Consider the following 13,242-nt stretch of genomic DNA (forward strand, 5'->3'; position numbering starts at 1 on the left):
GTAATTGCTACTTGATTATGGGTTTATCCATTCATCTCCAAAGGACTGCTTCACAACACTGTATCTCCACCAGGATAAAGGAGGAGCTCTCCTGAAACCAGAGTCTTCCCTTAGCCTTCCACCCAGGTGTCCTCAGGGATGTCAGATGTGCAGCAGCTCTCATGCCATAGCTGGGAGAGCCTGGGGGAATTGGAGCACCGCTTAACCAACAACTTCGTGATGGGCATCATTGGCAGGTGCCTCCCATGTCCAAGCTTGTTGACCTCAGGATTTAGCAAACCAGACTATAGCCATTAGACCGAAGGAGATGTGCTGAGATTTACATGGTAAACGTAGCTTGGGTTAGTTGGTTTTAATGGTGGGAGGGACAGATTACGCCTTCCCCAGGAAGGGAGCAGAGGGATACAGAGAAGGGTGTGAGGAGGTGAGGAAGAGCTGGGAGGCAATAAGGATGATGTGGCCGTGTTTGCTATATGCATTTCCGATGGCCGTGTGGAGGCCGTATGCAAAGAGAAGGGTGGTGTGGCAGACACTGCCGTGCAGGGAGAGGGTACTTTTGAGTCATCTTATGAATAAGCCATAAGTTATGATGATCCCAAGAGATATCTTGAAGGGAAGTGTATAATAGTTACAAGAAAAACCCTCCAGATTTACAAGCAGAATAAAATCCAAATTTATACATTTAGGGGAGAAAAAAAAAAAAAAAAGTCATGGAATCATAGGAAGGAGGGCAAGGAGAGACTTAAGAGGTCAACCAGACCACACTGCTGCCTGAAGTCAGGATCATCTTTCTTAAGCCATTCTTGATGCATGTGTGCCTAATCTGTTTTTAAACCTTCAGTGGTGGAGATTACACCTCTCCCCAGGCAATCTCTTCCAGTGCTTAATTATCCTTACTGTTAGGAATGCTTTCCTCTCCCTTAGCCAACATTTCCCTTGTTCCGATTTAAGCCTATTGCCTCTTTTCCTATATGCAGTAGATGCAGAGGATCATTCATTGACTCCTCTGCTGTGTCGCATTCGGAGGCTGTGGCTCCTCTTGGTCCCAACTAAAGGGAGTACTTCAGCTCTCCTCCTGGAGACCTTTGCTGCACTTTTCATCTCTTCTCTCCTGATGGACTATCTCTTTTTTGAAGCAAAATGCCCCAAATGCCATCTAGGATTGCAGCAGAGACTTCCTCACTTGGGATCAGTGGACCCCTTGAATTTTTGGGGAGAGTTTGGGTTCTTTTCATCCTTCCCCAGGCTTGGGAAGCAGCGTTTCTGCTAAAGCAGGCAGGCTGGGATGCAGAGGTTACCGATAACAGCTCCGGCTGTCATTCAGTGCCTGCGCGACACGGAGCCGTTCGTGGGCGTCAGCGGGGTTTGGAATAATTGTCTTCTCTAATTAACTGGTTATCAAACAAGAACATTTCATTACGGTACAATTACTAGCTGCTTTGCTAAGACACAGAGGTGTCAGGATTACGATTCCAACATATGCTTCTTACAGCTCTGATTTTTTGTTTTCATAATCACTAACCATTTTTGCTCCCCCCCCAACCCACCCACTCGCTTAATGACTAATGAATCCTCCTGCTAACGAATAAGGAAAATAAATCAGCGGGCATGGCAGGTTAGAAAGAAAAACATGCAAAATGTTTTGAGGATCCTTAAATCTGATAAATTACTTTGAAATTAAAATCCCTGGGAGAAAATGGGATTTAATTAGAAAGTAACATGGTTTTGTCAATGTTTAAATTAAAAATTTAAAGGTTATAAATACTGCACTAGAGCTGCTTTTGCACAGAGGATTCATGAGAAGTTTTGTTCAGATCCTCTCTCCGGACGTCAGCGCGGCGCTTCCCCAGCGGAAGGCTGCCGTTTTGCTGCTCCGCGTCCTCGACGGAGCACTGTGCGGGTACAGAATGTCCCCTGCGTGCAGGGCAGCTCTGCAGAAGTCCCGGCAGGAGACCCTTAGGGATGTTTTTTTACAATTGGGGTCTTGAGACAGTGGACCAGGTTGCCCAGAGAATTTGTGGATGCCCCATCATTGGAAGTGTTCAAGGTCAGGTTGGACGGGGCTTTGAGCAACCTGGTCTAGTGGAAGGTGTCCCTGCCCATGGCAGGGGGGTTGGAACTCGGTGATCTTTGAAGGTCCCTTCCAACCCAAACCACTATTTGTGACCATTCTATGGTCACAAACCAAATAATCCACCAGGAATCTTCCAGAGCTGCAGAGAGCATCAGAGCAGCGTCAGAGGAAGCACCGCCTGGGCTCGCCCTCTTACCCTTCTCTGTAGCCCTGCTTGTGGCCGGGGCTGGAGCAGGGGCTGGCCCGAGCCGCACGGAGCCTCCTCCTCGGAGCGATCCCCCTCTCCCTTCGAGAGGACGTGCCGCCCGGCTGCCCCTTCCCAGTCTTGCTGCATCAGACACCACCCGGCAGCACTTTCCAAATCCGAGTGAGGCGCAGCGCTGTCTAAAAAAGACAAGGGCGGGTGAAGAGTGGGGAAAAAAAGGGTGTAGCAGAAAAAAAAACAAGTGATGGAGATGAAAATAGGCACAGAATTTATTGCTTATTCATTTATTTGCATTTAGGGTAAGGAAGTCTCATTTACCTGCCCTCTCACTGTCCATAAATTGCAGGTTTTTCTCCAGACAAGTCTTCCTAATAATTGAATTCTTCTCCGCGTAGCTGTGCATACTTTGATTTCCCACTGTCCTGGATTTAAAAAAAAAAGCAAAACCACTCTTGGTATTGTGCTGTTACAGAGGAAAAAAAAACAAATACATTTTCAATACCTCAGCACCCAGCTATGGCCGCTGTTACACCATCCTGAGACACAGGAATTCATATTTCATTGCTGTGCGGGCATCAGGTACCGCATTGAAGAGCATCTGTTAGCAGCAGAGCCGTGGACATCCCGCATTTCTGCTTGACAGTAAACGCTGTGGCGGTAGCACCCGTGTCGCTGCGATGGGCTACGGACGTAAGCGAGGCGAGAGGGCTGTAGAGCAAGGTAATAGCTTTTATTGGGGGAACCGCTATAGTTTGAAGAAATAGTTGCTTTTCACAGGCAAACTCTTCTTCAGGCTGACATTTTGAAATGTAATTTTGTTCTGAATGGAGCAAATATAATACCTCCTCAATACCATAAAGCCAAAGACAAACTTAGGAAAACGCTCCGTTTCAGAAAATTACCGTCGGAGACCTCCACTGCGTCAAGTCAAAATGTTTCATTCCGGGAATCTCTCTGATTTAGCAATGAAAATAAGGTTTTCAAACTATTTTTAATAGAATTTATCTGTACTGATTTTAAAGTGAAATTCAAATAACTGGCTAGTTTAACTGCGGGAAGGTTATTTTCCCTTCGGAGGTCAGTGTTAGAAGGGAGTCTGGGGTGCTGCTGTGACCGTGGAAATTTGCAGGGGGAAGGAGCTAAATATTCCCACTAGGCTTCAGTGTCTTGACTGTTGAAAGCTGTCGTTGTTTTTAAAGCAGAATTAAATGTATGCAAATCTGTTCTAATTGAAATCAACTTTCGGTGCGCCGCTTGAGGAGGGCTTTGAGTTTCCAGTGGAGGAGAGGACTGACGGGTATTTTTCTCGGGACTTTCTGCCTTTTTGCTGAAATTTTTATTCCATTTTAAAATTTTCTTCTCGCTTGCTCCGTTTAATCTGTTCAACCCCATGAGGACTCACGCTGCTTGAGACAGGCTGGATTACGCCGTTATTTTTACATACGTGGAGGACCAGACTCTGGGCAGAAAGGGGACCAGCACTGTGAAACGATCATGAAACGTGTTTCATTACAGGGGAGAGAAGGAAGAATAAACAGTAATTCACTCTTACAAAGCTTTATTATTTTTCTTTCTTGGGGTAGCAATCTCTCCTGATACTTGCTATTTTCCTGCAAGCCCCTGCTCCCAGAGTCATAAGATTAGGCAAAAATCTCAGCTTTTATATGCTGAGGAAGGACTTCCCAGCTGTCGGGACCGTGGAGAAGAGCTGGAGAGTGTTGAGCTATAAAGGCTTTATAATGGGAAAGCCAAGAAAACGAATGAGTAGTTTAGGATTTCTGAATGTCTCACCATTTTTTAAGCTAGTCCTGTCATTTGGGGATTTTGGCTCTTGCCTTGCTCTTCCAAGAGCCTGGATCACACTCTCCCCCAGTTCCTGTCGGGAAGTGATTTCATTGATTTCATAGAATCAGGCGATGTCTCTTACAGCAGACGTGCATAAATATCTGCCTAGGCACGCAGACCGCTCTGGCCTGCGACGCCTCCAAAAATCCCAGCGTGGTCCAATCCAGGGGCTTTATTTCCTTGATTTGGGGTAAATTCCTCTCCAGCAGAAAGGAGTTTTTCATGCAGACGTTTTCGCAGGGTGCAGCCGAGCCCAGCAGCACCCTATTCTGCTTTATTAATTATTATCCATTGCTTGGTCCTTTCAGGCATACAAGAGGAAAACAGAAGCTGCGAAGAAGGAGTACCTGAAAGCCCTGGCAGCGTACCGGGCCAGCCTCGTCTCCAAGGTACAGCCCACGCTCGCACGGTCGCTGGACGTGGCAATGCTGAACTAGTTGCAACTCACGGGACTCTCCGAGCAGGAGCAAGTTTATAGGAAATACAGTGTAATCGTGCTATCAAACTGATATCAGTGTTAGCCACCTTCCCGAGGAGCTAAAAGAAATGCTCTGCAGCGCGGTTAGGGCGGGCGCCAGGCTGCCTTCTGCCGTTAGCACCCTGAAACGAGACCCCGCTTTTCATAGTCTTCATCAGCAGGTGTCACAGCAGGGGAGGGGTGTCCCTGCTCGGGGACCAAGGGGTCCCTGCTGCCTGTCCCCACCGCCAGTGGCTGTTCCTCGCTCGGCTCTCGGGCTGTGAGTGCAGCAAATGAGGGAGGATCGGCGAGGGCAGGAGGACGAGGCTCACCGTGGGTGACACCAGGGACTGGGCTGGGGGAAGGTGACACCCCAGCCCTGGGCTCACTGGCCAGCACCGGGCAGCAGCCAGGTGCCAGCATCCCACCTGCACCCTGGTCCGGGCACTTGAGCTGTTCCGGCTGCTCAGGCCCCTGGGTCCTGCTTCTCCAGTGCACGCTCAGCCAAGAGCAGGGCTTTTAGGGAGTAAGACCCATAACCGCGGGTTGGTGAACATGTGAGCACACACGTGCGTAATGCACTGCTGTCAGGCAACACCCAGAGAGCCCATTTCAGCACCTAATAGTGAATTTTCAGGGCGTTTCAGGTTCATATAGGAACTCCCAGTGCTGCAAGGCTGTACCTGGGGCAGCGATGATGGGCCAAGTGTCTGCCCATCCCAGTCCTCCAAACATGGACGCCCATCCCAGGGGACCTCGCACCTTGCCCTCCTCCATGCCTTCAGAGAGGGGACATGGGCATTTGCTGCCTGTGAATTTAGGGTGGCTCGTGTGGATCTTGTGGGCTTGCTGGCTCAGGGATATGTGCTGCCCTTGGGTTGTGAGCACGTGTAACAGGTTGTTTTCCTTGCTAAGCTTCTCCTTGGTACTATACCACACCCTCAGTACTCAATCATTGCATTCAGCTGCCAGGGGAAATAATGTCATGTCCCAATCAACCATCATCTGCAGGATCTGTGTGACTGTGGTGATGGGCTGGAAAGGCTCAAAGCCCCTGTACAGACATGAGCACCATTAGCTGTCTTAACTTGTACAGAACAGCAGCAAGGACAGAAAAAGGGAATGGAAAAGACTGTTTGGGGGTTTAAAAGCTCTTCTTGGTCCCTCTGGAAACCTCTGAGGGTCTTGCCTTGAGTGTGCCTAGCAGCAGTGTGGGGCAGGTAGCATGGAGGGCATGGAGTCACCGTGCTCCGTGGTTTCATTTTTTTTCCAGTTTCTCCAATGACCAAGAGAGCAACTTTGTCTTGAGTAAAACAGCACAGCGTGATCCTGGCTGTTGGGTGAGAAAGGATCTGGAGTATCATTACAGAGCCCATCGCAGGACAAAAACCTCATTGTCCGAGCCAGAAAATGTCCCATTGTTCTTCTCTTTCTCCTGCAGAAATGAGGCCACCGTTGTGCTGTGCTTTATAGACCACACCAGGGCTGCAGGAATGCACGAGATTAGGAAAGCAGAGTTTTTACAGTCCCATTCATTCTCTATTGGAAGCAAAAGTGATTTTGTCACCCACCTATGCAGACCTAAGGAGTGAGCTGCGGGCAGGCGGTTTGCATCCACGCTGGTTAATGCCTCTCCAGTGCTCCAGGCTCTGCCGAAGGCATGGTTGAGTTCCTGGACTTTACTTTCCCAGATAACTGGGATACTGTGCCCAGCCTGCGGTCACCCAGCGAGCCGCGGGGCTGGAAGTGCATGTGCTGGCTGGTGGGAGAGGAGCAGGAGCCATGGGGAGTCCAGGTGGCTCGACTGGACGGATGGATGTCTCGGGACACATAACGATGTTTCCTCCCTTCCTTCCTCCTCACCCTCCGTTCTGTTTTCCCGCAGAGCTCTGCCGACCAGGGGGAGACGAAAAGTGCCCAGAGCAATCCACCTTCCAAAATGATCCCCCCCAAGCAGCCCATGTACCCGATGCCGCCGCAGGCTTCCTCGCCCTACCCCGGCCTGGGCTCCTTCCTGTCCCCATCGGACCTGCAGAACTACCGCGGCCACCCCCACCCCAGCCTCTCCAGGACCCTCACCTCCAAACCCATGCTGCCCAGCATCAGTGCCTCCCCGCCGCCCTCCTTCCAGATCAGCCCCCCCCTCCACCAGCAGCTCTCCTTGCACCACCCGCAGAGCTCCCTCCTCAGCCAGCCCCTCAGCATGCAGCAGGTCCCCCAGCAGCCCCTCCTGTCCCCCCCCATGGCACTACAGGTACAGCCCCCCATGAACGCCTCGCCTCCCGGGCAGCAGGTAGGTGCTCAGAGGGAGAGCGGGTTCGCGGCATGAACCGCGCCGTTTCCCCGCTTCCCGTTGGGTCTGCTGGTTTCTGGGCGGTTTGGGGATGTTGGGTGTCGGTGTCGTCCCCAGGGAAGTCTTCTCCTGCCTCCGTCAGCCTGCAGATCTCGTCGTTTGGGGGTGACATTTTCAGAAGTGCTGAGCTGGGAGAGCAAGCACCCCCACAAACGGGGCAGATTTGTGTCATGTAGCAATAAAGACTCTTTCAGCGGGGGAAGATGTGGGAATTGGGGATGCCCTGGTAAAAGCTCCTTGTGCACCTGGTCCCCCAGCCTTGTCTGGTCATCTGAAAGGGAGGGTTGGATAGCCAGTGGGAAACCCCTCTCGTGATACTGCTAAGAGAAGGGGGGACTGGTAGGGCATGGGATAATAGCAGGGACTGCGGGGGGGGGAGTTGCCAAGAGGAAGAGAAAAAGGATAGAGGGAATGTCACAAACAAAATACAAAATCAAGTTTTTTCCAAAAACTGCCTGGCAATAGGAGAAAATCACTTTTGTGGCAGAGAGCCGAGAGCATGCAATGTGTGCTTGCCTGTGTGCTCATACTAACAGCATAGCAGCAAAGCAAATCCTATAGACCGACGCTATGAATGCGTAAAACCTGCTGAAGCAAACCATCCTTAGCCGTGCCCAGGCTCAGCCCAGCAGCCCACGCTCGGGGAGACAGCCTGCGGGGTCAAAGTCTCTCCTCTTTAAACCTGCTCTTAAGAAAATGTATCTGGAGGAAAAATTGGCTGTAGCAAAAAACATTTCCTATAGCTTATAGAGAACTTGCCAGTATACGAAGGAGGAGACGAGTGGTTTCCAGAGTTTCTCCATCTGGAATATGAACTGGACGAACTATTCGCGGTGGAAGACATATGCTCTGAATTCACAGCTGCTACCATTTACTTGATGATACTTTTAACTGTAGTATTCACCCAGCTGGCTGAATAATTGTGTTTCACATGTTTGCTAGCTCTACATCACAAAATTCATACAGTACTTTAGCAATGAACAAAGCTTTTTTTCCCCATAATGTGAGCTATTCAGTTTGGGGCTAACTTTGAGAAAACAGAAATTGTTCATTTGGGAACAGATGTTGCAGTGGAAGAAAACCAAAGGAGAGCAGGGATGTGGAAGCACAGTCATCCCTGACCATAATAAAAAGACAGCACATGTGGGAAGGTCAGATCCTCAACCAGATTTTCATTTCCAACCTGCTCAGGGTATCCCAAGTAACTTCTCCAGCACGGTGATAGGGCTCTGGCTCTGCATAAGCAAAAGTGGCTTCTGTAATTCGTTGATAGTCCAGAAATGAGCACAAAAGGGGATCCTCATAATCACTTTAATTGGGGTAGTCGCCGTTGCTGAGGGCAGTGTTTTGTGAAGTTTCATTCCACGTATGTTTGCTAATAAAAAATTAAATGTAAAAAAAAAAAAAAAAAAACAAAAAGCCCACTGCCCTAATTTGGCTGTTTTGGAGAAAATCATGTTCTTGATCAGGCAACTACCATGAGTCTTCTTTGTATACATTGCCTAATGTTACCTAATTAAGCCAAACCCAAAAATTCGGGAAAGTTAATCAGTTTTCAGATAAAACAGTCCCGCAGCGTCCTTGTTAAATTGCCGGCAGTGACAGCTGATGGAGAGAGCGTTGCTCGTGTGGTTGTTCCTTACCTTGTTACTGTACGTTATGAAGGGGTAAATGCATTACTGCAAAGGGAGCTGCACGTGACGTGGAAAATCGGTTTTGATTGCCAGCGTGCTGATGCAAAGGCTTTCGTGGCCATGCGTCTGCTGCAGCCGTCCACCACCCCCCGAGGATGGAGGTCCTGAAAAACAGGAGGGGGGAAGAGGGATGTAAAACAGATGTTGCTGCGTTGACACCTGCTTGCAACAACTCGCTCTCTGCAGGGTCCCACTGCGGTGGCTTCGGGTCCAAGACCCGCTGCTGTCCCTGGGGCTCCCCCTGCGCTCTGCACTGCCACGTTTTTGGGGCAACACATGTAAACGTGTTTATGCAATATTATTAGATCTGTTGTTTCTCCTGCTGTGTATCCTCCTGTAACCCTTCCTTTCCTTTGCACCCTGCAGGACTTCTCACATATTTCGTCTGAGTTTCAAAACAGTGTTGGACCCCGTTCGCCTGGTGCATCAAACCCTCCAGGAAGCACTGAGTGGGACAACGACTACCCCAGCAGAGAGTGTGGGATTAACCACTGCAGGCCAGTAGACAAAACAGGACGTTGCTAATGCACTTTCTATTGTCTGAGCTGTGACAGTGTACAACAGCAGAGAATGTGCCCTACAACGTACAGCAAGTTGTAGGCTAATTATGGTCAATAGGTCAATTATGGTCAAGGTTTCCTCTTCTCTGTAGGCTCACTGAAGTGATGCTATGGAAGCAGGTAGCTTAAAAATCACAGAGAAATTCAACATTGGGCATGAAGAGGTTTCCTTTTTTTGTGTTTCCAACTCATTAGCAATGGATGAGTTTGACATGTTTCCTTCTAGAGCAGGACAGGGAAGCCCAGTCTCCCAAGCAGAGTCTCTGGAGGTTTGAGGGTGCCCATGTCCATAAGCAAAGTCCTTCTGTTCCTAACGTGATTGCCCTTGTCGCTGAGGCCACAACCACCTCTAGCTGTCTCTAGCAGTGGATCCCTTATTGGTCCTGGGGTTTAACCACAATAGGGTACAAAGCCTTATCCTCCCAAGAGCTGCACAGTGTGTGGGTCCCCTGCACCTCCCAGGAAAAGGGCACCATCTTCTGCACAGGTCTTCCCCCTTACACCCTGCAAGCTCTGGCATGAACGTGCCACCATGAAGGTCTGCTCAAATTCCCCGATAAATAAAAACATCAGGATAGTCTCAAAGCTGGGGAACAGCAAGGATGTGAAAGCCGTTTCCAACCTCTGCCTACTCCACTGCTCTTGGCGCAGCAATAATAGTTTGGAGACTGCTTTTGTGCTCTGTAAACAGGTATGTGGTTTTCTGGGAGAGCAGCTGGGGAAGCAGGCTTGGTAGCTTCTGAGTATTGTTTGATTTGCTCGAAGTACTGGAACATAGTGCTTTCACTGGAGATAATAGCAAGCTCCCAGCCTTTTGAGAGCACAGCTCCTGTCTGTGCCAGCAGTGCACTTACAATTGCTGGGCTGGGCACAGACTGTACAGACATTTATTTCTTTCAGTGAAATAAATAACTGCTGAGCCATTAGAGTATCGCTGCTGTCTGCCTGTCTGAGGGTGCTCAGCTACGTGGATTGTTCTGGGCTCTGCCAGCGACCTTTGTGCGGTCCTTCTTCATGTCTCTGCAGACAACCCAAAAGAAGGAACCTGTTGGGGACTTGATTCCAATTTCCAGAGGTGCTGAGCGGAGGCAGCTCCCACAGAAATGACCCCTGCTAGAAATAAGCATCGCTACTTAGGGGATCAGCTGGGAAAACACTTGATTCCCTCTGCAAATCCCACTGCCCCGGCCCCATGCAGAAAACTCAGGGCACTCTAGAGTGAAACGCTCCCGTAGTAGTCAGGATTGTGTTTTGTTTTGCTAAAACAATCCCTGTGACATCTGGCTGGAGTGCATTATTGTAAGTAGAGGGCCCATGCAATTCATGATCAAAGCTCATGCATTTCATGCCTTTGTCACAGCAGAAATATCAAATTTCATGGGTTTATCGCAGCTTTCTGGAAAAAAAAAATCATTCTAAAACCAGACAGATTAGGCAGAGCCTTCCGGATAATTGATAGAGTAGATTATAGCAATGAACTCAGATGGATATAGATCAGTACTGCAGAGCGTGCTTAGTGCACCAAAAAATATCGTAGTCTCTGTTAAGGAAGGAGCCCATCTCCCGTGAGTAGAGACACACGAGCTGCTGGCAGCCCAGCTCCCAAAGCTGGCTTGTTCTCATTTTATTGTAAAGCCTGTGCCATCACCTCCTCCTCCTGCTAGCCCCTGGTATTTGCTGCCTAAGTGCATGCTCTGCATTGCTTGTAGCATCCCCACCCACCGTAGGACTGCAGCCCCGGCGTGTCTCAAGGTTACACTCGTGTCAAGAAGAGAGATGGTCTGGTTCTCATCATCTTCCTGTCTGTAGTGCTGTCTCCAATGTACTTTGCACTCATTTGCAAGCGACGTTCAAAGTTACCCTTGGGCTCCTCCGCGGCACCTTGCCGTGAGCGGGCGGTGGGGCTGCAGGGTGAGCTGTGTGCCCGAACGGCCCCGGCAATCAGCAGGACTTAGGCAAAGCAGTGATAAGGGGAAGGCGGGTCTTGTTGGGTTTGATTCACCAGTGCAGTTTTAGGTACAATCGGGAAGTCTCTGGATCATGTAATTGCCCATTTCAACCTCAAAACTGCGTTCAGCTTAATTGCAATTAAAGCAGCACTCTGAGGAGCAAAATCAGCAACTGGCTGGAAAGAAAAACTATTATTTTCTGTTGTGATGTGGCTCAGCTGTAGAGTCCCAGATTCCTGAAAGAGAGGATCATACCATCCTCCCCGGCACACAGGCAGTCCTGTCTTGCTCTCCAGGTTAGGGTTAGGATTTTTATTTCATGTCTGACCTCGATATTTTTTTAGCTTCCAACACGTGTTGGTGCTGGGGTAGCTGGGGGAAAGCTCCCCATCCTACATTTTCTTTTCTGTTTGTCAACCAGACAACTTCTGAAAAGCTAACAAGGTTGTCTTTCTCTCTGCCCTTCTCCATCTAATAAGGGAACTGCTGTAGGGTGGTTTTTTTCCCAGCCTATCAGTGCTAATTAAAATGCCATTAAATTACATTTCTTCCCTCATGCCCCTCAAATTCTAGGATCCTGTGAGCAGACACTCCTTAATTCATAAATCAGCCATGTTAGAGAGAGAGTTTTAAATGTTTCTTAGCTCATGCTCTGCCCATTCTTAATGATTTTGCGCTTACTGACTTCCATCCAATTTTCCTAGCTCTTTCTGGGCTTAAGCCCAAGCTGTCCTAGATTGCTAGCAAAGACACGGGTAGCATTTCTCAGTTCCTGCTTAGAATATGACTATCACTTCCCACAAGCAACTGCAGCATACGATTTTATTGCTTTTTGCTATCGTATCACAAAGTACTTCTCTAGCCCCCTGTCTCCCTCACCTGACAGCCGTATCCTCGCACTTGCTCTTTCCCACTGAATACCTGTGTTTTGCAGGGACTTTCTCCAAGGGAAGTAGCTCACCTGTATCAAGGGTGCAGCTTGGTTTGCAATCACTTGCAAATCTTTCTTAATCCCTTGAGGCACCTCACTCCTTTTTTCTGCCCTGTTTTCTGTTTCCAACTCTTTCCATACCAAAGCAGTCTTCAGGGTTTCATTTACATTTGTCTCCTGGCATTTAGGTATTAGGTATTGTCTCCTGGCATTTAGGTATATCACATTTATTTTGGTAATAACACTGACCTGGATTCATCTTTCTATGTCCTTCCTCTCATTTGCAAGGCACAGATTAGGTTCTTTTTGGATACCATCATTTAGCAACTTTTCCCCCCTCTTCCTACTCTCCTTTGGGCTAAAAGACAGAATGCTCTCAGTTATGCCTTGTCCAGACACACAAAACCCTGTACAGCCACTTCATCCGGACACTTACAACCTCGCTAACGATGAAGGGATCCTCTCCAAACGGGGGAATTTTCCAAATCAGAAACTAAATGAGCAAACACTGTAAAAAGACAAGGATAAACCATCACAAATGCACTTAGTTTGGATTCAATTATTTATGGTAATACTTCATAATGAACGGGGAAATGTTCTGTAGCATATTTTGTAAAATTAATGAAGTCTCAGTACTGGAATACCTCGCTGCTGCTCAGTGGCATTAAATCTTTCCTGAGTGCAGTAGGGAAGACTCTGCATTTTAAATGCAGATTATAAAATGTGGAGATTAACAGAGTGCGGACTCTTCTGCACTCTGTCAGAAGACAGCTCTATCAACAACAGCATTACTTTGCTCTCTGCTATTTCCCTATTATTCCACTCATAAGCACACCCACACCAGAATCTCCCAAAGCTTTATAATGTTCTTTACCACCATTTAAGGCCAAGATGTCTTTATGGAGCCAATGATGTTTCCATCAGGTCTGCGTAGATGATAAAACCCATTAAAATGCCTGGATTTCAGAGCAAAACCCACACAGAACGTCAGCCAGGGGAGAGGGACTTCAGCCACTCCTCTCTCTACTATGTCCTGAAAAAAAGAGCGTCTGGGCTCCCTCGTAGGACACTGCTGATGGCAAGTTAGAGGTGCCAGCCAGCACGCACGGAGGGTTGAAGCACCGGGTACTACAGGCAGGGAAGGGAGAGGTGGTACCTATCTGCACACCTTGCT

The 13,242-nt window shown here is 48.6% G+C and overlaps 1 protein-coding gene across 1 annotated transcript in view; it reads left to right on the forward strand.

Moving 5' to 3' along the window:
* The window catches only part of TOX2 (TOX high mobility group box family member 2), a 157,172-nt gene that overhangs the window by 141,860 nt on the left and 2,070 nt on the right, over nt 1-13,242 (forward strand). Inside the window, exons 6-8 of the mRNA XM_059827198.1 lie at nt 4,433-4,513; nt 6,467-6,874; nt 8,995-9,125. Of these exons, the coding sequence (XP_059683181.1) occupies nt 4,433-4,513; nt 6,467-6,874; nt 8,995-9,125 (620 nt within the window). The remainder of the gene's footprint in view (nt 1-4,432; nt 4,514-6,466; nt 6,875-8,994; nt 9,126-13,242) is intronic.

Source organism: Gavia stellata, chromosome 20 (assembly GCF_030936135.1).
Source record: "Gavia stellata isolate bGavSte3 chromosome 20, bGavSte3.hap2, whole genome shotgun sequence".
Taxonomy (NCBI): Eukaryota; Metazoa; Chordata; class Aves; order Gaviiformes; family Gaviidae; genus Gavia; species Gavia stellata.